General features: G+C 64.0%; 3 protein-coding genes across 3 annotated transcripts; 1 reads left to right on the top strand and 2 right to left on the bottom strand.

Annotated features, from left to right (window-relative positions):
* Positions 1–143: 143 nt before the first annotated feature.
* LMF2 (lipase maturation factor 2) lies at positions 144–9,100 on the bottom strand. The gene is made up of 14 exons (XM_082498719.1): positions 8,987–9,100; positions 7,834–8,087; positions 6,178–6,206; positions 5,692–5,888; positions 5,289–5,467; positions 4,933–5,071; positions 4,412–4,546; positions 4,174–4,279; positions 3,736–3,832; positions 3,431–3,613; positions 2,149–2,317; positions 1,760–1,871; positions 1,339–1,447; positions 144–976 (listed from the first exon to the last, which is right to left on the bottom strand). Exons 1-14 carry the CDS (start codon positions 9,081–9,083, stop codon positions 638–640), a joined length of 2,145 nt encoding a protein of 714 aa, XP_082354845.1. The 5' UTR covers positions 9,084–9,100; the 3' UTR covers positions 144–637.
* Positions 9,101–10,525: 1,425 nt separating this feature from the next.
* NCAPH2 (non-SMC condensin II complex subunit H2) lies at positions 10,526–22,000 on the top strand. Its single transcript, XM_082480154.1, has 20 exons — positions 10,526–10,696; positions 10,867–10,968; positions 11,405–11,460; positions 12,824–12,902; positions 13,601–13,672; positions 13,871–13,950; positions 14,363–14,514; positions 16,088–16,156; positions 17,106–17,215; positions 17,326–17,397; positions 17,632–17,698; positions 18,607–18,714; positions 19,520–19,573; positions 20,198–20,268; positions 20,372–20,447; positions 20,570–20,635; positions 20,814–20,866; positions 21,340–21,441; positions 21,566–21,715; positions 21,813–22,000. Exons 1-20 carry the CDS (start codon positions 10,589–10,591, stop codon positions 21,948–21,950), a joined length of 1,785 nt encoding a protein of 594 aa, XP_082336280.1. The 5' UTR covers positions 10,526–10,588; the 3' UTR covers positions 21,951–22,000.
* Positions 22,001–22,966: 966 nt separating this feature from the next.
* SCO2 (synthesis of cytochrome C oxidase 2) lies at positions 22,967–24,338 on the bottom strand. The gene is made up of 2 exons (XM_082496460.1): positions 24,286–24,338; positions 22,967–23,875 (listed from the first exon to the last, which is right to left on the bottom strand). Exon 2 carries the CDS (start codon positions 23,866–23,868, stop codon positions 22,987–22,989), a length of 882 nt encoding a protein of 293 aa, XP_082352586.1. The 5' UTR covers positions 23,869–23,875; positions 24,286–24,338; the 3' UTR covers positions 22,967–22,986.
* Positions 24,339–24,367: the final 29 nt, after the last annotated feature.

The raw sequence follows: 24,367 nt of genomic DNA, 5'->3' as shown, positions 1-24,367 counted from the left end.
GCCAGTCGCAATCCAGGAAGCCCCCAGCCCCACTGGGGGGGATCACAGCAGGGATAGGTGGGGTACTGTCCCCGTCCCCCCTCCCCAGGGGGGGCAGGACCCCTCCCCTCTGGTCCATCCGGCCCCAGGGAGAGGCACAGGGCTGGAATGTCAAAGGCTTTATTTAGAAAATTATATGAAACCTCTGTGCTCCCCGCCAGGAAGCCCGTTACAGCCAGAGCCCCGCTGCTGGGGCGGGGGGCTCTGAGGGGGGGGACACAGCACCCCAAACCACCCCGAGCACAAGACTGGGGGCAGCCGAGGGGCTGGGAAGGGTAACCAGGAGGGCTGGCGCTGCCTTCAAGCTGCTCCCGCCAGCACAGAGCACTCCCCCCCCAGCGCAGAGCACCCCCCCCAGCGCAGAGCACCCCCAGCTCAGCCCCAGGACGGGGCGAGGGGGACAGGTGACGCCTGCAAGCGATGACCGCGCTGTGTGCGAAGGCGCTGGCAGAGGCAGCGTGATGGCAGTGGGGGGAGACCGGCCTGCCACCCCCCAGCCGGGGACCCCTGCCCAGGGATGCAGCGGGGCGAGGAGCGGGGGGGGCAGCGCCATCAGTCCGTGGGTGGAAGACGGGGCCTGGGCTGGTGGCTCCAGGAGTCACTTCTTCTTCTTGGTGCCACCGTGGCCATCGGCCGCCCCCCGAGCCCGGCCCTCGCCTTTCTCCTCCACCTCTTTGGCCTCTTTCCTCCGCACCTGCCCGTTCTTCTCACCGCCCCCTCGGTCTGTGGGCTCCCCCCGCCTGGGGCCTTTGTGGCGGGTGGGGGGCGCACCCCCCCGGGGCCGGCGGCCCAGGGCTCGCAGGAGGCAGACGGTGGCCGCCACAAGGTAGAGGGACCAGAGGACGGTGGGACCGGAGAAGGGACGGACGAGCTGGCGGAGGGACCGCAGCAGCCAGGGCAGGAGAGCGTCTGCCAAGCGCTGCAGGGATGGCTTGTCCTGGGGGGCGAGAGAGGGGTCAGGGGGTCCCTTGGCTGGGAGCACAGGGAGAGGGATCAGGGGTTCTGGCCAGGAGCACAGGGTGGCCAAACCACCGGGAGGGGGTCAGGGGGTCTCCTGGCCAGGAGCACCGGGTGGCCAAGGCACCAGGAGGGGGTCAGGGGTCCCTCAGCCTGAGTGCAGTGTGGCCATGGCATAACAGAGGAGGGGTGTCAGGGGGACCCTCAGCCGGGGGAGCACGGCACAGCCGTGGAACAAAGGAAAGGGGGGATCAGGGGGTCCCTCGGTTTGGAGCGTGGCGCAGCTGCAGCGCAAGGGAGGGGGGGTCAGGGGGTCCCTTGCGACGTGGCAGGGGTCCCTACCTTCAGGCCGTGCTGGTTGAGCAGGCTCTCCAGTGTGGGGTCGCCCAAGGAGACGGTGGGGAAGAACTCCTGGAGGTGCTGCCGCCGCCACCACGGCGCCGGGCCCTGGCTGCGGGACGGGAGAGCTCAGCGCCCGGCCCTGCACCCACCAGCGCAGGCAGGAGCAGGGCAGGCTGCCGTGCCCCCCCTGCAGCCCAGGCAGCAAGCCAGCCTTGCCAAAGCGGAGCCCAGGGCACTGACGAGCAGAGTTAATGAGCCGATTAGCCAGGCAAGAAGCAGCTCCCAAATTCAGCACCCGCCTCCCCCCCACCCAAGCTGCACGAGCAGTTCGCACACGTGCCTGTGCCGTCTGCGTGGCAACGTGGTGTCGCACCACTTTGGGGAGCAGAGCGGCTGCAGGGGGGGTCCCGGCCCTGCTCACCTGCCCTCAGCGCTGCCGGTGAACCAGTACTTGTAGAGGTGGGCGCGGACGTAGACAGGGGGGCGAGTGCTGAAGGGGTACTGGGACTCATCAACCTGCACCAGGCGGATCACTGCCAGAGACACAGTGTCAGCCCCCCTCACTGTGGGGACACCGCAAACCGCTGCGGGGCCGGAGCCCAGTGGCCCCAAAAACCAAGGGAAGGGCCTGGAGGGCAGACCCACTGCCGGGGGGCAGCGATGGCCCCCATTGGGGTGGGTACAGCACTGCCTGCTGCTCCTGGGGGGGGAGGAGTGTTCAGCCCTCGCAGGACAGAGGTCCCTGCTGCAGTGTGACTGCTGGGAGCGGGGCTGCGGTGCCAGGCCCAGGGAGCCCCCAGCCCCACTCACCGTCCTCCTTGCCCTGCAGCAGGCGGTAGACGAAGCTGGTGAACCAGGGGCTGCTGCTGTGGTGGGCCAGGGCCGCGAACCACATCTGCCAGTCCAGGCGGGGCTGGTGCGGGGCGACCACAGGGGGGGCCCTGCTGACGTTCCCAGGTTTGTACATGAACTCGATCTCCTGCGGGGCAGGGGGCAGAGCGGGCTGGGGGACCTCCAGCAGTGGGACCTGGAGCCCCCCAGCCCCGCTGTCCCGGGGCAGAGCTCCCCCAGACTCGCCTCCTGAGGTCACTGGCTCCTTCCAGAGGGACAAAGACCATGGGGGACGGCAGGGTGCCGCAGAGGGGACCATGCTAGTGGGACAGGGACACTTGGCTCCACTGGAGTCAGTCCACTCCTCAGTGCCTGTCCCCGGCCATCCCACTCAACCGGTCATGGTTCAAGCCTTCCACACAGCCCCTTTGGCGCCCAACACGATTGCTGAACTTGATTCAACACGGCCAAGGGCCACGTCCTGCACTTGGCTGACACCAACCCCATGGACGCTACAGGCGTGGGGCAGAGTGGCTGGAGAGCTGCCTGGTGGAGAAGGACCTGGGCGTGTTGGTCGACGGCCGGCTGAACGTGAGGCAGCAGTGCGCCCAGGTGGCCAAGAAGGCCGACGGCATCTTAGCCTGTGTCAGGAACAGCGTGGCCGGCAGGACTGGGGCAGGGACTGTGCCCCTGTACTCGGCACCGGTGAGGCCCCACCTCGAGTGCTGTTTGGTTTTGGGCCCCTCACGACAAGAGAGACATTGAGGCGCTGGAGCGTGTCCAGAGAAGGGCAATGGAGCCGGTGAGGGGTCTGGGGCACAAGGAGAAGGGTCTGGAGAACTTGTGAGGAGCAGCTGAGGGCCCTGGGGGTGCTCAGCCTGGAGAACAGGAGGCCGAGGGGAGACCTTCTCGCTCTCTACAGCTCCCTGAAAGGAGGGGGTAGTGAGGGGGGGTTGGTCTCTGCTCCCATGGAACAGGAGATGGGACAAGAGGAAACGGCCTCAAGTTGCACCAGGGGAGGTTTAGGGTGGATATTGGGAAAAATTTCTTCCCTGAAAGGGTTGTCAAACACTGGCATAGGCTGCCCAGGGCAGTGGGAGAGCCGCCATCCCTGGAGGGATTTGACAGACGGGCAGACGTGGTGGTGAGGGACATGGGTTAGTGGTGGGCTTGGCAGTGCTGGGGTACCAGTTGGACTCAATGATCTTAAATGTCTTTTTCAACCTAAACGAGCACGTGGTTCTATAAAACAGCAGCTCACCGTCCAGGTCTGCTTATCATAGCTGCCCTCCAGCACCACCTCGGGCCGCCCCCCGACGCCCGTCATCCTGCGGAAGAGCCCGTAGGAGTTCACCACCTGGAAGCGTTCGACCGCGTTGAACATCTGGTGGATGCCGGGCCACAGCTTGCCGTTGGACTCGTAGTCAATGTAGGTGAAGGGCACCTGGGGAGCGGCAGAGAGGAGCTCCGTCACCACAGCTTGGAGGGCCGAGGATGAGTCTCCCACTCCCTGTACCCCGGGACACGTGTGTGCTCCGCTGTCCCCTGCCCTCCCCAGCCGCTCACCAAGCTGACAGCGAACATCCCCATGGTCGCTGTGGCGAAGACGGCCCATTGCAGCGTGGCCCAGAGCTTCCAGAAGCAGCCGCGGACACAGGCACACCTGCGAATGGGGCAGCAACACATCAGAGCTGCACAGCCCCACAGGCTGGGGTGGTGAGCTGAGGGGTTCAGAGCCGATCCTGCAGCGCCCAAAGCCGTGGAGGGCTCAGCCCCACTCCGACACTGGAGGAAAATCCCTCCTAACTCCCCCAGCACCCCCGAGCTGGGTCCCCACCCCACGCTGGCTCGAAATGCCCCACGTCAGCTCTCCCAGTGCCCACCAGATCCCAACATCCCTCCACGCAGGAATCACACCCTCGTGGATGGCACTGGCTGCCCCGTTCCTGCTCGGCCCCTCACGGCAGAGCTGTGAGTCCCTGGGGGGAGCACCCCAACACCCACCTGTACAAGGCCAAGAGGATCTCCCAGGAGAGCGAGAGGAAGCCCAGCCCCACCAGCGGCAGGGTCACTGCCCGCAGCCACGTCGTGAACTCGTGATAGGTGAAGGCTGGAGCGAAGGAAAACCAGCGGGGTCAGCGAGGAGCCTCTCCTGCCCTGGGAGCCACGGGGGGTGCAGGGGACCAGGCTGGGCCGTGGGGACAACAGGCCAGCAGCCCCCATGGGCCTGGCCGTGACATACCCACTTTGGAGTCCAGAAGCCTCTTCTCCCAGTTGATCTCCAGACTGAAAGATTGGATGCTCCAGTAGAGCAGGAGGCCATAGGTGCTCAGCTCCAGCAGGGTGGAGAGGAAGGACCGCAGGCTGGGGGGCCAGGCTGCCACAGAACACCCGGTGCTGCTGGGGGCTCAGAGAGCCCGACCCACTGCAGCACCGAGGGGGGACAAAGCACACCCCGAGAGCCCAGGCAGGGTGAGGGCAAGCGGGAAGCACCGAGCACATCCCCCAGAAGGGGCCAACACACTGCTTCACAGGAGCCCCGGCTCAAGCACCCCACGGGCACCGACCCCTGCCCCAGGGGCAGGCAAGGCTGCCGTGCTGGCAACAGCTCCCACAGCACCGAGCCAGAGGGCAGCCAGAACGATGCCTCTCGCTGTCACACCTGGACAGGAGTGGTCAGTGATGGTGGTCTGTCCCCTCCCCACTCCGGGCACAGCAGAAAGAGGACCCCCGCCTCCCCAAACAGGGTGCCCAGGGACTCACTGCTGGTGTGCCTCCTCTTGCTGCGCCCCAGCCAGCGCCCCACGTGCTCCTCGTCCAGCAGGGAGAAGGCCAGGACGATGGTGAGCATGTTGAAGAAGTTGTAGTTACCCGTGAGGATGATGAGGACCTGCAGCAGGACCTGGGGAATAGCAAAGGCACAGGTGGGGTGTGACAGTACTGGGAAGCAGAGGAGTCAGGCACCCCACCAGCACGGCCACCCCAGCACCCAGAGTCCTGCCAGCAAGGGCCCGCAGAGCGAGGAGCCTGTCCTGCCCACAGGCTGAGCTGGGCCCCTGCCCCCGGGGAGCCCCACGGCGCCTGAGGCAGGAGCGGGGGGCCCAGCTCTGCCCACCCACCTGGCTGTAGAAGGCGAAGAGCCGGAGGCGGCGGATAGGCACGAAGAAGAGGAGCGGGATGGCGATCTCAATGACGTAGGTGGCCACCACACTGAACTTCTGGAACCAGACAGGCAGCTGGTGGGCGAACCAGGCGGCTGGTGTGGGGATGCACTGGGTCTCGTAGTGATAGGTGAGAGCTGGGGGGCACAGGAGAGGTCAGGGGTGCAGAGAGGGGCACAGGGACACAGCTCGGAACAGGCACAGAGCTGTGCCCATTAAGGGAGAGGTGCCAGCAGCCCCACAGCTGCCTATGGTGCACAGGAGGGACAGCCTGAGGCTTGGGGCAATGCCCCACTCCTCCTGTCTGGCAGGGGGGGGGCTCCAAAACCTGTGACACCCCACAGCCTGTGACAGCCCTCACCTGTGAGCCCCCACCAGGTGGGACAGCGGCTGGTCAGCTTCACCACACCGGAGGCAAACATCAGCCGGAAGAGGAGCCAGCGCACCAGCCAGAAGGTGACACTGTCGTGGGGACGCCAGGCCGTGGACCGCCACTTCAGCAGGCGCAGGGGGGCCACCAGCACCGCCAGGAACCCTGCTTCCAGCAGGAGGCTGTCCCTGTGGGGAACACCGCTGTCCCCAACCGCCGCAGACCCTGTGGGGCAGCCAGCTCTGCCCCGGCTGTGCTAGCACGGAGAGCCTGGGGTGCCGAGGGGCTGGCCGGCCTGCCACCGCTTCCCGAGGGTGGCAAACCAGGTCACCGCTGCCCATGGGGGCACAGCCCTCCACGCCATGGGGCTTGGGCAAGCTGTGGCCTGGCCGCAGCAGGATGGCTCCCCCAGCACGGAGCCCCTGCGGCAGCCCCCTGGCTCAGCACACTGGAAGGGCTGAGGTGGGGCTGACTTACCACTGAAAGTAGAGGAAGACCTGCCCCACCTGTGGAGAGAGGGAGCAGGCGGTGAGTAGGGCACAGGTTTGGCCCCTGTCCCCTTCCCTAGGCGCACCTCACAGAGAAGGGGCAAAAGGGCCAAGGCAGCCTCCTGGCTCCCCCCGGTCCCAGCACAGGCTGGGGATGGAGGGATGGAGAGCAGCCCTGCCAAGAAGGGCTCGGGGGGACACGCTGGCCATGAGCCAGCAACATGCGCTGGCAGCCCAGCAAGCCCCCAGCACCCCGGGCTGCATCCCCAGCAGCGTGGCCAGCAGGGCAAGAGGGAGATTGTGCCCCTCTGCTGCGCTCTGCTCTGGGGAGACCCCCCCGCAGTGCTGCCTCCAGCTCGGGGGCCTCAGCACAGGAGAGACATGGACCTGAAGGAGTGGGGCCAGAGGAGGCCACCGAGATGCTCCGAGGGGTTTCCAGGCCAGGTTGCATGGGGCTCTGAGCAACCTGATGTAGTTGAAGATGTCCCTGCTCACGGCAGGGAGTTGGACTAGATGGCCTTTAAGTGTCCCTGCCAACCCAAACCATTCTGTGACAAAAGGGAGTGAGGAAAGGAAGGTCCATCTGGCACACAGGGCCAGGAAGAGGCAGAGCTGTGCACGCCATGGCACAGCACCCTCGCAGCCACGCTGGGAGACAAGAGTCCCCACAGCTGTGAACCACCCAGGGCTTCCCAGCCCTGCGCAGCCGTGTGTGCTGCTTCCTCTGCCTGCCGAGGCAGCAAGTCACTCCAGAGCCCTGGCTCCCACCCTGCCTCTCCCTGGGCCCAGAACATGGGCCACACAGCTCGGCAGGGCTGCCCGTGCGAGGGGACCGCTCACAACAGCTCCCGTTGGGACACAGCCGTGTGCCGGGGAGGCCATGTGCAGTTCAGAGGGGATGGGTAACAGCGCCACAGGGCAGCCCCCCAGAACAGGAGAAACCCCGCTCCCATGGCTGGTCCCTCGCTTTGCCGGCCCCCCAGCCCCGTACCCTGCAGCCACTGGTGCTAGGCACAGCCCGAGCTCTGGCAGGAGGGACCGGTGAGGGCTACTGGCACAGGGCTGCCTTCTGGCAGGGCGGGAGAGCTCTGCCCTAGCTTAAGAGCCGCCCAGCCTTTGAGGGATTTCCAAGCACAGGCGGTTTTTTACTCTTTAATTCCCCTGGTTTCAGAGGGAAGAGAAACCTTCCTCCCCCCACCGCCTGCACCAGCAGACTGACTCACCCGAGCTCCTCAACACAAAGCAGAAGCCCCAGCAAGCGCAAATGGCTCAGGAGGGTGGATTTGTAGCTGGCGGGCACAGAGCTCTCACAGGATGTGGGGAAAGGGCCCCAGGGAGTGGTAGTGAGGCTTTGGGTGGGCAGAAGAAGGAGCTGCATGCGCAGCAGTGCAAGAAACGGCTTTGCAGGCCGGTTCTGGGGGGGATTTTATCCCAGGAAAGGCAAAAGGATGGGGTTGTACCTCCGTACACGAGCCAGGGAGCTACCAGCACCTTCCCCTGCTCCACGAGGAAGCAAGCTGAGCATGCCAGGAGCTTGAAGAACATGCTAACGCAAGAACATCACCCCCCCACCCTCCTAGGACCCAGCTCTGACCCCACCAGGGCACCGCAAGACTCCCTCTCCCAATTCCCACCAATCTCCTACCTGATAGAGTGAGAGATAGAGCATCCTGAGCAGGGCGAAGAGCAGGCTGTCCCGCAGGGGCTCAAACAGCAAGGCGCCAAAGGAGAAGAGGATGCCAAGGAGGCAGAGCAGCTCCATCCCCAGCTCCGTATCCAAACCCAAACGGGGACTGAGCCACAGCAAGGTGGGAAAATCCCGTAGTTGCTCCCACAGCCCCTTCCCGCTGAGGCGCAGCACTTTACGAGCCGGTAGGATGCCATCTCTCCCATACAGCCCTGGAAATGGCACAGTGACAGTGGGGATGAAGCCTCCCCAGCCCCATAAATGTGGGGCAGGAGAACTGGGAGCCCCCCACTCATCAAGGCGCTGGCCGGGGGGCTCTAGCTAGCTCTCCCTGTACGCTTGCATCCCAGTTTCCTCATGAAACTGGGAATAGAGCAGCACTGGGAAGAACCCAGCAGCTGCCAGATCCAGCCTGGCTACGTGGAAAGGAGATGAACGCCTGCCTGCTGCAGGGAGGGGAGATCTGCGTGGGCAGAACTCTGCTGCGGTGCTCTGGGGAGGGGGGTGTAAGGGGCTGGAGCAGCCCCCGGACCCCCGGGGTGGGGTGGAGGGAGGGAGAGGACCCTTTCCCCATGGAGGGGGGCTGGCCTAGGCAGCTCCCACTCTCCCCGGTGCTCAGGGCACGGCACGGCTCGGCCTCTCTTTGCCCCCCCCGGGGAGGAAAACGGGAAGCTAGAGCTTGCGGACAGAGAGAGAACCGCTACCGGGAGTCGGGCGAGCCAAGCCCGGCAGCGGGATGTGGAGCCCCCAGGGTGCCCGGGACAGCCGTACGTACGGGAGGCAGGCTCAGCCCCGCAGCCCCAGGGCGGGGTGTGTGCGTGGTGTGCTCCGCATCCCCCCGCCCCGCACGCAGAATGGGGTGACCGGGCACACAGCCAGGGGGCTCCGGCCCCATCCCGGCTCCGGGACGAGCAGCCCCAAGCCCCCACCGCAGCTCGGCTGGCCTCGCTACCGCCGGTGGGGCCGACACAGCCTGCCCGGGCGAGGCCTATACGGCCCGTACTGGTGAGGCCTACCCGCCCCCCTCCCGGCCCCCCACAGGCCCTGCCCGCCCTCCGGCCCCCCACAGCCCGGGGACCCCTCCCGGCACCCCCCGCCGCCTCCGCCGTACCGGGGATCTGCACGTAGAGCGAGGCGAAGGCGGCGAGGTAAGCGGCGGCCAGCCCGGCCAGGAAGAGGGAGCGCGGCCGCCGCGGCGGGTCCCCCATGGTGGTGGCGGTGGTGTCGGCGGCGGCGGCGGCGGCGGCGGAGGCAGCGTCGGCACCTCGCGGCCCCGCGCGCGCTGCGTCAGCTCGCGCGGGCGTCGGCACGCACGTGCGTCAGCACGCATGCACGTTGCGTCGGGCGGGAAGCACGAAATGGCGGCGGGGTACGGGGTCTGAGGTGCGGCCGGGGGCGGGTTCGGACTCGGCGGGGGGGTGGATGGGGTCGCTCGGTTGGTGTCCGGGGGGGATCCGAGGGGGACCCGGGAGCTCGGCCGGCTGTCAGCGGGGCCGTGGCCGTGGCCGTGGCCGTGGCCGTGGCAGGGCAGGGCAGGGCAGGGCAGGGCCGGGCCGGGCAGGGCAGGGCAGGGCCGGGCCGGGCCTCCCGCTCCCAGCGTTACCTGGGGCAGGTAGAGGGACTGTGGCGGCTGGCTGGGCTGTCCTGGTGCGTCTGTGTCTAGCAGCCTGCGGCTGCCTCAGGGCTGGAGCCCCTCTGCTGGGAGGACAGGCTGGGAGAGGTGGGGGGGTCAGCCTGGAGAAGAGAAGGCTCCGCGGAGACCTCCGAGCCCCTTCCAGTGCCTAAAGGGGCTCCAGGAGAGCTGGGGGGGGGCTCTGGGTCAGGGAGGGGAGCCGTGGGACGAGGGGGAACGGTTTGACACTGACAGAGGGGAGATTGAGATGAGATATGAGGAAGAAATTTTTCACTCTGAGGGTGGTGAGCCCCTGGCGCAGGGTGCCCCGAGAAGCTGTGGCTGCCCCATCCCTGGGGGTGTTCAAGGCCGGGTTGGACGGGGCTGGGAGCAACCTGGGCTGGGGGGAGGTGTCCCTGCCCAGGGCAGGGGGGGGACTGGGTGGTCTTTAACAGTCCCTTCCCACCCAAACTTCTGTGATTCTATGATGAGAGGAAACGGCCTCAAGTTGTACCAGGGGAGGTTTAGGATGGATATTAGGAAAAATTTCTTCCCCAAAAGGGTTGTCAAGCACTGGAACAGGCTGCCCAGGGAAATGGTGGAGTCGCCGTCCCTGGAGGGATTAAAAAGATGCGTAGATGTGGCGCTGAGGGAGATGGTTTAGTGGTGACTTGGCAGTGCTGGGTTAATAGTTGGACTTGATGATCTCAAAGGTCTTAATGTCTTTTCCAACCTAATTGATTCTGTGATTCTATGTATACAGAAATTTTTATTTTATAGAATAATGGAATCACAGAATGATTTGGGCTGAAGGGACGTTTAAAGGCCATTTCGTCCAACACCCTGCCATGGGCAGGGACACCTTCAACTACATCAGGTTGCTCAGAGCCCTGTCCAGTCTGATCTTTTTCTGTTGAAATATAGTTGACTCCATGTTTCTACACTGCTATCGCAAGACATCAGCTGCGCCCAGTTCTACATGACCTGCAACCCTCAGATGTCACCTGTGGCATCATCTGTTGAGAAAGGAGTGGTTTAAGCCAGTGTAAACACCACTGGGAATCGAGCAGGCGGTGAGCTTCTCCACCAGGAGCTGCCACCATGGAGGAGGTGGAGTCGCGCTTCCTGCACCTCCTGCAGCCCATTCATGACCTCACCAAGAACTGGGAGGTGGATGTGGCTGCCCAGCTCGGGGAGTATCTGGAGGAGGTAAGGGGGGGCCTACGTCCCCTGTGCAGGGTAGGGGGGACTGTGCCCGTGCAGGGAGGCTTTCTGTCTGCGTCCCTGCTGCGCTGCTGGCAGCCTTGGCTGTCTCTGCACTACCCTCCAATCAGCCTGAAAATCAGCCTTTTGATTTCTTTCTTTTGCATGCTTTGCAGCTGGATCAAATCTGCATTTCCTTTGACAACGGCAAAACCACCATGAATTTCATCGAGGCGGCCCTCTTGATCCAGGGCTCCGCCTGCATCTACAGCAGGAAGGTGAGAGGTGGCCCTGGTCCTGTCACCCTGTATGTTCAGCCATCCCTCAGCTGCGTCCTGAGCCCAAGCTCCACGGGGGATTCTCTGGGATTTTGAGAGACTTGAATGTAACAGTGACTTGTGGAAATGAAAGGATATAAACTTATAATTCCTAAATTCAACCCCTTTATACCCGTTGGGGTTGGCAGCCTAGAAAAGACCACGAACCTTGTTGTTCAGCACTTTTCTTCTCTAGAGGGTGGAATACAAAACCCTGCTTCCCCTAATCTGGCCTCAGAATGGCTAAAACAGTGAAAAGAATAACGAGATTATCACAAAATTGAACTCCAGCTGCCTGGAGATAAGAGAAGGGCGGTGGCTTCTCCCAGCATCAGCCAGAATAGCTTTTCTGGGAGCTGCTTTCTCCTTCTCCAAGAGTCTGGTTGCTGTTTTGCAGGTGGAGTATCTCTACTCGCTGGTCTACCAGACGCTTGACTTCATCTCCAACAAAAAGTAAGTAGAGCCTCAGCCCCAGGGAGGGAGCTTTGCCAGGGCTCAGGACTGCTGCCTTCCAGCATGTCTTCTCTGCCTCAGTAGAAAATGCTGCTGCGTGCTCCTGCCTTGCTGCTCTTGCCCTCGGCGCTGCAGTAAGGCCTGAGCCCTTCCCCGCTCTCTTTCCCGATGAGGTTCGGTCACTCCTGCCCTGAGAGCGTGCGAGCTGTGCGTCCTCTTTTGGGGATGAAGCTGTGCCCCTACATGTAGAGAGAACCTGCAGAAAGGTCCATGGCCCACTCCTGCTCTGAGCCTCGCTTCTCTCTCTTTAAAAAAACCCAAACCATCCTATTGCAGGATCAGTCTCCAGTCCTGTAAGAAGTTCTTTATAGCAGAATGATTTTTGTGGCTGCAGGAGAGGCCCCTGGCAGGACTTCTTCAGCGCAGAGGGCCTGGGGTGATGCTCGTCCCCACACGTCTTCCAGTGGCTTCGTCCTGCGGTTTTCTTGCCGCAGTGCTTTGCTGTTGCGTAAGGAGAGGGCAGTGCCTAGCATCCTGCAGAGTAAATCTTAGCGGGCAAGAAACTGTCCTGTGTGGCAAAGCAGCTTGTGATTTATCTTTCCTCTTGTTGCTGAAAGCAGGGCTCTGCTGCTGCTGCTCTCAAGTTGCCTTCTGTAATGTGCCGGGCACCGGCTCTGAACATGCTCCCCAGTGAGGAGAGGTTGGCTAATGGCACCCTCCTGACTGCGCTCAGGCTGGGGGTTTGGGGAAAGATGAGGTTTTTGTGCTGCACCTCGCTCCAAACAACTGCTTGGCTTCAACTATGCAAACGAGTTTCCCTAGGGAACCATCTTGACTGTGCTTTGCCCAGCCATGAGCCTCACCTGTAGGAAATCATGCTGTTTTTTGGGGGAGGTCAAGGCAGAGGACCTGAGAGATCCTCCGTTTGGACTGGAGCAACGTGAAGCTGCTGCGGAGGTTTCCGAAAGTCTCTGACAATTATTCCTGTGCTGTGGGACTCAAGTGAAGCGTTCCCTCCTGTAACAGAGCTTCCAAGTTGGAATTGGCAGGACGTTTTTGTTCCAGATGGGTTTGTTGGGCAGGCTGGGTCCCCTCTTCCTGCAAGCCCCAATTCTTTTGCAGCCCCCCATCGCCTTCCTGGGCAGGCGCAGAGGAGCACCAAGAGTGTGTTAGTTTGCTCTTGTCAGGGGAGCACGGTGATGGCATGGCTGTCCGGTAGTGCTGATGGCCGTGCTGTCACCTCTCCATGCTCTCTGTAGCACTGTGGAATGCTTCTGCTTAGAGAGGCCGCAGCGGGGTTGGAGGGAAGCTGGTGTTGCTGCCCTGGGCAGATCCTGACCCTGTGTTTTGCTCCCTGATTCAGGAGGGAAAAGCAGCCCAGCTCGCTGGGGCAGGACGGCAAAGACACTGATGCGACCTTTGGGACAGAGGAGGAGGAGGAGGTGAGAGGGGCGTGGGTGCCCCAGTGTGGGGAGCAGAGCACTCGGAGGCTTGTGGGCATAGGCAGCACTGGTTTCGGCTGCAAGGGGGCTGCAGGCAGTGGGGGTGCCCCCAGCACTCCCCCCTTTCTGACTGCCGCCGTGGGCGCCATGTCCTGTGTACGCTCTCCTGCCCTGCCCTAGCGGGCAGTGTTTAGCTCCACACCCCCAGGCATGGCAGGAGCGCTCTGGGAGCTTTTTGTCACGACACTGCTGTCCTGGCCTCCAAGAGATGTTACCTGCCACCTCGCAGCCCTCCTGGAGAAGAGCCAGCCCCTGTGCAGCGCGTGGGGACCTCCCTTCTTCCACCCTGGGGCTTAGCCTTCCTTCTGGTGTTCCTTAGCTCAGGCTGTCCCTCAGGACTCTGTCCCCAAGGCGTGCGGCAGCTATCTGGGCTGGGAGCGGGCACCTTCCTTCCTCGCTTTCCTCCTGCCCGTTGAGTGCTGTCCTCACAGTGCTGCACGCCCCAGCCCTGTTCCTGTCCCACTACAGCAGCTTAAAAGCTGCAGCTCTGCTGTCTCTGCCACTGGGTCTGTGCTGCCTGCCTGGTGCAGATGTGGGTGCGCCCCGTGTCTGTCCCCCTGCCCCGGTTAGGGTACCCCAGTGGCGGCCTGGCCCTGCAGGCCGAGCTGGGGTCACCACCAGTGGGGCTCTCTCAGCAGTTCCTCTCCCTGGACGACATCGGGGACAGCAGCCAGGCGAACGTGGACATGAGGAAGGATCAGCAGCCCAACGTAAGAGAAGCCCTTCTCCTTTTCTGTCCCTGCCCACATCGGGGTTTCCCTAGATGAGTCCCACAGGTGCCTGGGGCCAGCCACTGTCCCACCCAGGTTCTGCAGGGACAGTGGCACCCGAGCCGTGCTGTGCTGTGCCGGGTGTCTTCCCCAAGCTCTGTCCTGCCCTGCTGCTCTCCTGCCACCTTGCCTTTGCAGGCTGTGGACATCGTTCCCTTGACTCCAATGTCTTTGGTCCTCCCAGAAGAAGCTGAGAAGAGGGACAACCCTCTGTTGAGGTGAAAGCCCACTCGCCGTGCCCCTCAGCCACCCTTCTGGGTTTAGCTGGGCCCCTCTGTTGCTGTAGTAGAGTCGGGCTCTCCAAGGAAGTAGTGCCTTCCCAGTTTAAACTGGGTGACAGGCGGGATAATTCCATGGGGCCTGGAGAACTGGGAGGCGTGTGGTCCTGTGGTGATGGCGGGGCAGGAGAGTCCCCGGGGAGGGACGAGCTGGGGCTGCACTGGGAAATCCAGTCAGGACTTTGCTTGCTGAGAACAGCCAGCTGGGGCTGATTCCCCACCATCCCAGAGCAGGGGGGTTTTGGGACACCCCAGTGGGGCTCCCCAGCGGCCAGTGCCCCTTCCCTGGCCTCCCAGTTGGACAGGGCAGAGCCTGGTCTCGGCATTCCCCTGACATGTTTTTTGCCCTCAGCCGGAAAGGAGAGATCCTGGCCAGCCGGAGGGATTTCCGGATGAACACCTGCACCCCTCATGCCACTGGAGCCTTCCTGCTCGAGCTGGGGGGGCTCTCCCCCACCGGCCTGCAGGAGCGGCAGCACGAAGGGAGCCCAGGCAGAACAGCAGGTACGGGGGGGCTCAGAGCTGCCGGCCAGGGGGCAGCACTGGGGGGTGGGGAGCGCCCTGCGGTCCTCTGCTGCCCGCCTCCCTCCGGAGAGCCCAGCTCCCTGGGGTGAGACGTGCGTACGGCTTGCCTCTGCTGCCTGCCTCCAGCAAAACTGCCTGCCAGAACAGCAGGGCCTCTTGTTGCCAGAGTTTTAGTGGATTAGGGAAAGGCTGTGGGTGTTGTCTACCTGGACTTTTTAGTAAAGCCTTTGGCACAGTTTCTCACAGCATTCTCCTGGAGAAACTGGCTGCTCATGTCTTGGATGGGCATACTCTTCACTGGGTAAAGAACTGGCTGGCTGGCCGGGCCCAGAGAGTTGTGAATGGAGTTAAATCCAGTTGGCGGCCGGTCACAAGTGGTGTTTCCCAGCGCTCGGTACTGGGGCTGGTTCTCATTAATATCATTATCAATGATCTGGACGAGGAGATCGAGTGCACCCTCAGTAACTTCACAGACAACACTAAGTTGGGCGGGAGTGTTGATCTGCGGGAGGGTAGGAAGGCTCTACAGAGGGGTCTGGACAGGCTGCATTGATGGTCTGAGGGCAGTGGTGTGAGGTTCAATACAGCCGAGTGTCGGGTCCTGCACTTGCGTGACACCAACCCCATGGACGCTACAGGCGTGGGGCAGAGTGGCTGGAGAGCTGCCTGGTGGAGAAGGACCTGGGCGTGTTGGTCGACGGCCGGCTGAACGTGGGCCGGCAGCGTGTCCGGGTGGCCAGGAAGGCCGACGGCATCCCAGCCTGTGTCAGGAACAGCGTGGCTGGCAGGACTGGGGCAGTGACCGTCCCCCTGACTCGGCACTGGTGAGGCCCCACCTCGAGTGCTGTTTGGTTTTGGGCCCCTCAAACAAGAGAGACATTGAGGCTCTGGAGCGTGTCCAGAGAAGGGCAATGGAGCCGGTGAGGGGTCTGGAGCACAAGGAGAAGGGTCTGGAGAACTTGTGAGGAGCAGCTGAGGGCCCTGGGGGTGCTCAGCCTGGAGAAGAGGAGGCCGAGGGGAGACCTCACTCTCTACAGCTCCCTGACAGGAGGGGGTAGCGAGGGGGGGTTGGTCTCTGCTCCCATGGAACAGGAGATGGGACAAGAGGAAACGGCCTCAAGTTGCACCAGGGGAGGTTTAGGGTGGATATTGGGAAAAATTTCTTCCCCAAAAGGGTTGTCAAGCACTGGCACAGGCTGCCCAGGGCAGTGGGGGAGCCGCCATCCCTGGAGGGATTTGACAGATGGGCAGACGTGGTGGTGAGGGACATGGCTTAGTGGTGGGCTTGGCAGTGCTGGGGTAAGGGTTGGACTTGATGAAAGGTCTTCTCCAACATCAGTGATTCCATGATCAGGGGGTGGGTGAGGGCAGGGTGCTGATGCTGGCAGCTGCCCCCTGCCTGCTCCCTGGCTGGGGAGGGGGGGACTGCCCACAGCCAGCGCTGGTGGGAAGAGGCAGTGCTAAGGCCGCTCTGGGGCAGCCGTGGGCAGGGGCAGTGTGAGTCCTGCCTGCTGGGGCCGCTTGTGACCTCTCGCCTCTGTCATCTTGGCAGGAGCAGCGTTCGGCATCCTCGGCAGTGGTGGGGCCCCTGTCCTGATGCTGAGTTTCTCTGAAGATAGAGGTGAGACATGCGTGGTGGGTAGGCTGATGAGAGATCCAGCTGTTTGTCCTTCCTGCCTGTCTGTCCAGCCAGGCTGGGCTGTGTGTATGTGTTCAGGCAGCTGCTGCTGTGCGGGATGCTCCTGTCCTCTGTTACATCGAGGTGGTCTGGTGCTCTCAGCAGTTTCAGCTGGCCGTGGCCAGGGAAACTCTCCAGGGAAACTCTGCGGCAGATGGGGTGGAAATTAACCTCATGAGGTCCAACCAGGCCAAGCGCAGGGTCCTGCACCCGGGTCGGGGCAGCCCCCAGTCCCAGCACAGGCTGGGGATGGAGGGGTGGAGAGCAGCCCTGCCGAGAAGGGCTCAGGGGTGTTGAGGGGCAGATTCTGCTCTGGGGGGACCCCCCCGCAGTGCTGCCTCCAGCTCGGGGGCCTCAGCACAGGAGAGACATGGACCTGGTGGAGTGGGGCCAGAGGAGGCCCCGGAGCTGCTGGGAGGGCTGGAGCCCCTCTGCTGGGAGGACAGGCTGGGAGAGGTGGGGGGGGCCAGCCTGGAGAAGAGAAGGCTCTGCGGAGATCTCCGAGCCCCTTCCAGTGCCTAAAGGGGCTCCGGGAGAGGTGGGGAGGGACTCTGGATCAGGGAGGGGAGCGATGGGACGAGGGGGAACAGTTTAACACTGACAGAGGAGATTGAGATGAGATCTGAGGAAGAACTTCTCGGCTGTGGGGGCGGTGAGCCCCTGGCGCAGGGTGCCCCGAGAAGCTGTGGCTGCCCCATCCCTGGAGGTGTTCAAGGCCGGGTTGGACGGGGCTGGGAGCGACCTGGGCTGGGGGGAGGTGTCCCTGCCCAGGGCAGGGGGGTGGACTCAATGGCCTTTAAAGGTCCCTTCCCACCGAAACTATTCTGTGATTCTATGAACTGGGGTTTCACAGAAGCTTTTACGGTGTTTGACCCTTTTGTTCCCTTGCCAGGTGCTGCTGGACCAGATGATGACAACAGCAGAGGGGACGACATGCCCGGGGCCCTGGAGGATGATGTGGAAATGACTCCGGCTGCTCTTGAACGCATTGAGGCACAGAGGGTAGGTGTGGGGGCCATGTCTCTGCATGGCTCCTTCCCCAGAGCACCGCTGCACCATGCTTCACTGCCTGCTGCTGCAGGAAACTCACTGCCTCGTTCTGTGTCTGCCAGAGTGCGCCCCGGGTGAGGGGCTATATGCTGCGGGAGCGAGCCCCTGCCGAGGACCCCACAGCACATATCAAGGTAGGGGAGGGCAGAGCTAGGGAGCCTCTCTGAGTCTGTGTGGGACACTGTGGGAAGCCCTGGGACACCCCTGCCCTCCCCGCTGTGCTCCGTGCTGCGCTGTTGCCCATGGTGGGGTGACCCACTGGGCCTGGTGGCTCCTGTGCGCCCACTCCAGGGTGCCGCAGGGGGCTTTGCTGGGAGCAGAGCGGTCCAGAGCTCTGCTGGCTTCATCTCTGCTCACTCCTCTGCCAGGAGATGCTGGATCCATGGAAAAGCCTCGACCCCTTTGCTGACTCTGAGGACAAACCATTTAAGAAAGGTATTTGAGGGGGAACTGGGGAAGAGGGGCTGCTCCCCAGGTTTCAGTTTGCTCTGGGTGGGTCAGGGCCCAGCTCTGCAGAGGCAGTAAGGATTGCTTTCCCAGCTGCTTATCCTTCAGCATCCTCAGAGCCACGGCAAGTCTTTCCCAGTGCCGTGATAGGTGAGGGGCAACTGCCTCATCCTGGACCCTTGCAGGTGGCTGGGCTGTGCTTAGAGCCACTTGCGCCTGGTGGGGCTGCTGATCTCTGCGTGACCATGAGCTGGCAATGCACTCTGCCAGCCCAGCGAGCCCCCGGCATCCCGGGCTGCCTCCCCTGCAGCGTGGCCAGCAGGGTGAGGGGGGATTGTGCCCCTCTGCTGCGCTCTGCTCTGGGGAGACCCCCCCGCAGTGCTGCCTCCAGCTCGGGGGCCTCAGCACAGGAGAGACATGGACCTGGTGGAGTGGGGCCAGAGGAGGCCCCGGAGATGCTGGGAGGGCTGGAGCCCCTCTGCTGGGAGGACAGGCTGGGAGAGGTGGGGGGGTCAGCCTGGAGAAGAGAAGGCTCCGGGGAGACCTCCGAGCCCCTTCCAGTGCCTAAAGGGGCTCCGGGAGAGGTGGGGAGGGACTCTGGGTCAGGGAGGGGAGCCATGGGATGAGGGGGAACGGTTTGACACTGACAGAGGGGAGATTGAGATGAGATGTGAGGAAGAAATTCTTGTCTGTGCGGGCGGTGAGCCCCCGGCGCAGGGTGCCCCGAGGAGCTGTGGCTGCCCCATCCCTGGAGGTGTTCAAGGCCGGGTTGGACAGGGCTGGGAGCGACCTGGGCTGGGGGGGGTGTGTCCCTGCCCGGGGCAGGGGGGGGACTTGATGGCCTTTAATGGTCCCTTCCCACCCAAACTGCTCTGTGGTTCTATGCCTGCCTGCAGGGAGGCCCTTCCTGGTTCCGCACGGCGTGGATGACATGGTCGGGGGCAAACGGAAGAGGAAGGGACCGAGGAAGCTTCAGGACTTCATGAAATGGTTCTCTGCAGCCTGTGAGTATTGTGGCTATGGCGTTCCCAGAGGATCTGGCCAAGCTTGCAGCAGGAGCCTCCTCTGTCAGGACATACCTTACCCAAACCCATCTGCTGTGGGTGCTCCTGTCCTGGCCAGCCCCGTTCAGCAGCAGCTCTGACCCTGCCGATGTCTCTGCTCTGGTCTTGGTCTTTCTGGAGCTGCCCAGGTAGCTCCATCCTATTCACCCAGTGAGATGTGAATTGCATTTGTTGCTCCAGGATGTCCTCACCCAGGCTTGTCCCTTAACCAGAGCTCTGGGGGGAAAGGGGCATTATCTGAGACAGAAGCAGCTGGCCAGGGCTCTCTGCCTTGGCAGGGCGTTAAACAAGACATGTTTACAGCAAACAAGGAGAGAGTGTCAAGTAATAGCAGTCGGAATCTAATGGCAGGTGGGCTGTACTGTGAGGGGAGGCTACAGGGAGGAGGAGAGGTCCACGCAGGAGTCCCCCTGTTCCTGTCCTGCCGAGGTGGCCTTGTGCTGCTATGCCCCACTCCAAAGGGAACAGGCTGCCTTAGAGCCTGGGAACTGCTGGAACTGGAGCTGGTGGTGGCTGTCCCAGGCACAGCCAGGCTACCTCTGGGGGAAGGAGGTGACTCTGGAGGTGACGACGAGCTTGTTGCACGCTGTGAGGGTAGCAGACGGGGTTGGTGGTGCTGTCAGTGGGGGGCTGCCTGCTGCCGCCAGCCCTCGCCCACCTGCTCTCCCTGCTGGCATCCCTGGGAGTGCTCAGGGGGTTGGCACCTTCAACTGATTGTAACTTTAATCCTCTCTGGTTCCCCCAGATGATGACGTCGCCGACAGCAGGAAAACCAGGAGAAAAGGGCCGACGTTTGCAGGTGAGTGGGACACGGTGAGCCTGTTGGGGAGGCGGCATTTACCTCCCAGCCTGCGGCTCTGGCTGTTCCCGGCTGGGGCTGAGCACAGGCAAACGTGCTGTCGTGCCCCACGCCGTACGCCCTCCCCCAGGTGGGCTTTGGGCTGGAAAGCGGCAGGATGCCTCACTGAGGAGCTGAGACGGAGGCAAATAACCGGGAGGGAGTGGAGCCAGAGCCCCTGTGGCAGGGCCATGCTGGGGGGGCTCACGGCAGAGGGCGGGGGCAGCACCAGGAGAGCCTGGCTGTCAGGGCTGGAGAAAGATGCTCCAGTTTAGGAATGGCAGGAGATTCAAGGTCTTGCAGCTATTCCTCTTTCAAAAAGCAGACCTGAGATCCAGCTGCACTAAACCTCGCCTGTGCTGGCTGCAGAGCCCCTCCTGTGCCTGGGGGGGGGCTGGGGGACAAGGGGCTGGCTTCCACAGTAGTGGTGGGACACAGAGGGAAGGGCAGGCGTCACCCCGGCCTGCAGCCCCAAACCACACGAGGGGAGCCCGGGCTTTGCTGCGGGGTGGGGGCTGAAGGGGCTGAGCCCCCCGAGGGGAGCGGATGAGCGCTCCCCAGGCCTAGCACCCCCTCTCTGGGCAGATTTGGAAGTGCTGTACTGGAAGCAGCTGAAGGAGCGGATGGCGGCACAGAGGAAGCTGCAGAGCCGGGCGGTGAGCTGGGGGCAGCTGGGACCCCTGCCCGCCCTGCTGGGGGGGCACAGTGGTGCCCTTCATGGCGGCCAGCGCAGGGGGGCTCAGAGCTGTTCTCTACCAGGGGCCACTGCTGCCGCCATGCGAGGAGGTGGATCTGCTGGAGGAGGAACGTGGGCCTGACTACGATGAAGTAGCAGGTACTTTGGCACCCCACATCCCTCCCGTCCCACAGCTGGGGGGTCCGCTCTCGTGGTGGTGATGGCCCTTGTCGAGATGGGGTCAGGCTGGGGGGCACTGAGCGGGTGTCCCCTCCTGGCAGATGACTTTGCAGAGCACGAGGACATCCAGCCTGAGGCCCCAGAGGAGCTGGGGGAAAGAGACCTGGGTGAGTGCTGGTGGGGGGGCTGGCAAGTGCGCTCCTCTCGGCACAAGCCCCACAGCCTTGGTGCTGCGAGCTGGGAGGGGCTGCTGTACCCCATCCCAAACACCCCTGCCCTGTCCCTGCTTGGCAGGAGGGGGTGGCTGTGTGGTGTCATTTTTGGTGACACTATGCCCTCCTGCAGGCCTCGCCGATGAGGGCTCGCTGGGCTACGAGGAGCTGGTCCGCAGGAACGTGGTAGGTGCTGGTGGCACAGGGATGGCGTGGGGACAGGGCTGGAGTGTGCCGGCAGTGGCAGAGGGCTCCAGCCCTGGGAAGGTGGCAGGAGGGTTGGGGTGCCTGGAGAAGAGAAGGCTCTGGGGAGATCTGAGAGCCCCTTCCAGTGCCTAAAGGGGCTCCAGGAGAGCTGGGGAGGGACTCTGGGTCAGGGAGGGGAGCCATGGGACGAGGGGGAATGGTTTTAAGCTGAAAGAGGGGAGATTTAAATGAGATATTGGGAAGAAATTCTCTTGTGTGAGGGTGGTGAGCCCCTGGGGCAGGGTGCCCCGAGAAGCTGTGGCTGCCCCATCCCTGGGGGTGTTCAAGGCCGGGTTGGACGGGGCTGGGAGCGACCTGGGCTGGGGGGGGGTGGCTCTGCCCAGGGCAGGGGATGGACTCAGTGGCCTTTAACAGTCCCTTCCCACTCAAAACCATGCACGGATTCCCTGCAGGAGCTGTTCATTGCCAACTCCCAAAAGTATGTGCAGGAGACAGAGCTCTCCCAACACGTCCGTTGCTGGGAGGAGAAGATGGAGCCACTACTACAGGAACAGGCAAGGACTCCGCGCAGTGCAGGGGGCCAGGGCACGCAGGGACCCACCAGGGGCCTGGCCCCCTGCCTGTGCTGGCAGAGGTCTGGCAGCCCCCTCCCCATGCCTGAATCCCCTCTCCCCGCAGGAGGAACGAGCCACCTTTGACATCCACAGCTATGGGGACGCTCTGGCGAGCCGCTGCGGGGACCTGGGGGAATGGCGGACCTTTGCCAGCCTGGTGGCAGGGCAGCCCCCCTTCGAGGTGTGCCGCTACATGCTGGCCTCCCTCCAGCTGGTAAGTGACACTGGGGAGGACCCCCCAGGCTTTGCTGGGCCCCCCTCCAACCCACCCACCGCTTCCTCCTTTCCTTTCTTCCCTCCCCTGCCTCCAGGCCAACGACTACGTGGTGGAGCTGGCGCAGGATCCGGGGTTGGAGGAAGCGCTGGACACGCTGCGGCTGCGACTCCTCACCCACCAGCGGCCACATGAACGCTTCCACACCTTCCAGCCCCCCTCCACCTGCCCCTGAGCCAGATCCCCCCCCCCCCCCCAATATACCCACCCCCTCAGCAATAAACCCCCTCTTTGGTAAAGGCTCTGCTGTCCTGGGGGACATAGGAAGGGAAAAGCCCCGTCCCTTGGAGCTGGCACCCTCCCTCCTTGTGGGGATGGTCCTGGGGGGCTGCAGGGGTCCCTCTGCCTGCCTACTTGCGGCCTCCCTCCCTGTGGGACAGTGCTGGGGGGCAGCAGGGGGTGGCAGGGGTCCCTCTGCCCACCTACCCGGGGTCTCCCTACTTATGGGAAGGTACTGGGGGGTGGTGGGGGGTAGCAGCCTCCCTCCCCCACTATGGGATGGCCCTGGGGGCTGACGGGGTGATGGGGGTCCCTCCACCTGCCTATCTGGGGCCTCTGTCCCCCCGGGACAGTGCTGGGGGGCAGCAGGGGATGGTGGGGGCTGCCAGGGGTCCCTCTGCCCCCCTACCCAGGGCCCTCTCTGGCCCCCTACCCAGGGCCCTTCCCCACTGTGGGACAGTCCTGGGGGGCAGCAGGGGCCTCCCTCCCTGCAGGACAGTCCTGAGGGACCATGGCAGGGGTGCCTCTGCCTGCCTACCTGGGTTCCCTGTCCCTCTAGGATGGTTCTGGGGGGTTGCAAGGGGCAGTTGGGGGTGGCATGGGGCTGGGGAGGGTTCCTCCACCTGCCTGCCTGGGCATCCCCTCCCCCTGGGACAGCTCTGGGGGGCTGCAGGGGGTGCTGGAGTCCTTCCACTCACCTACCCAGTGCTCCCCTCCCCACAGGACAGTGCTGGGGTGCCATCACAGGGTGGTGGAGGTCCCTCTGCCCACCTACCCGGGGCCTCCCTCCTGGGGGACAGCCCTGTGGGTGGTGGTCCCTCCTTCCCCTGGGACGGTCCTGCGGGGGTTGCTGGGGACCCACGGGAGGTGGGGAGGGTCCCTCCACCTGCCTACCCAGGGCATCCTTGCCATGGGCCAGTCCTGGAGGGGGTGTGTATGTATGTGTGTCCCTCCCCAGGCGTGCAGGAGGCGTTTTTGGGGTGCAGGCACCTTTATTGCCCTGCGTCGTCGAGGAGTGGCTGGTAGGTTTGCATGTGGCGGCGCACGCTGCGGGCGATGTGCTCGGCGCTCTTGCTGCGGCCGTAGCAGTCGAGGAAGAGCCCGTCAGGGCCCAGCAGGTAGATGAGGATGCTGTGGTCCACAATGTAATCCCCGTCCTCATCCTTAGGGCCGGCGCTGGCGTAGACGCGGTAGGCGCTGCTGGCTGCCCGCACCTCCTCGGGGCTGCCCGTCAGCCCCAGCAGGCGCGGGTGGAAGTCGCGGAGGTAGCGCGCCATGGCGGCCGCGTCGTCCCGCTCAGGGTCGACGGTGATGAAGAGGGGCTGGAGGGGAGGAAGGTCGGGCTCGCGCTCCAGCAGCCCCACGGCGCGGCTCAGCTTGTCCAGCTCCTCGGGGCACACGTCGGGGCAGTGGGTGAAGCCGAAGTAGAGCAGCACCCACTGCCCGCGGAAATCGCCCTTGCAGCGCCGCCGCCCTGTCTGGTCCCGCAGCTGGAAGTCGCCCTGCCCCAGTGCCAGCGCCTGCAGCTCTGCTCGCCGCCGCGCCCGCTGCCGCCGCTCCTTCTCCTCCCGCAGGTACAGCCAGATGCCCCCCGCCGCCCCCGCCACCCCCAGTGCCACCGCCAGACGCCGCCCCAGCGGCAGCACCTGCCCTGAGGGGCTCTGGCCCCACAGTGCCCGACACGGGGGCAGGCCGGGGGTCGTGCTGCGGGTCATGCTGTGGGGCAGGCGGTGGGGCAGGCCATTGGTCACGCCACGGGTCATGCTGCGGGTCACTCCGTGGGGCCTCCCATGGGTCACTCCGTGGGTCAGGCTGCAGGACACTCTGTGGGTCACTCCATGGGTCAGGCGGCGCAGGCAGTGAGTGGGGAACATGGCGGGGCTGTGGGGGAAGGGCAGTATGGGGGGCACGGCCGGGAGGGAGGATGGGCTCCCCCATGGCCTGATCCCCTCCCTTTGACCCCCGGCTCTGCCCCACTACCTGCCCCTTGACCCCCACCCCATGTCCTATCCCTCAGCCTGCCCCTCCCCACCGCCCTCTGACCCCGGCCCTGCTCCCCCTGCTGCCCTCTGACCCTTCTAATGCCCTCTGACCCCTCACCTTTTGCTGCCCCCCGACCCCCATATGCCCTTTGACCCCGGCCCCTCCCCTCCTGTTGCCCTTTGACCTCCTAGCCCTGCTCCCCACGTGCCCCTTGACCTCACCCCTCCCACTGCCCTCTGGCCCCCGGGCCCGCCCCCCGTGCCCTTTGACCCCGCCCTTCCCCCCGCGACCCTCCGCCCCGCGCTGACCTTCGCCCTCTGACCCCGGTCCCACCCGCGCCGCCCGCTGCCCGCCGCACTCCTCCAACCGGAAGCGGAAGCAGCAGGAGGG

The sequence above is a fragment of the Vanellus vanellus genome, assembly GCF_965231255.1.
Source record: "Vanellus vanellus genome assembly, chromosome: 1".
Taxonomy (NCBI): domain Eukaryota; kingdom Metazoa; phylum Chordata; class Aves; order Charadriiformes; family Charadriidae; genus Vanellus; species Vanellus vanellus.
This window is presented reverse-complemented; position numbering and strand designations above follow the sequence as displayed.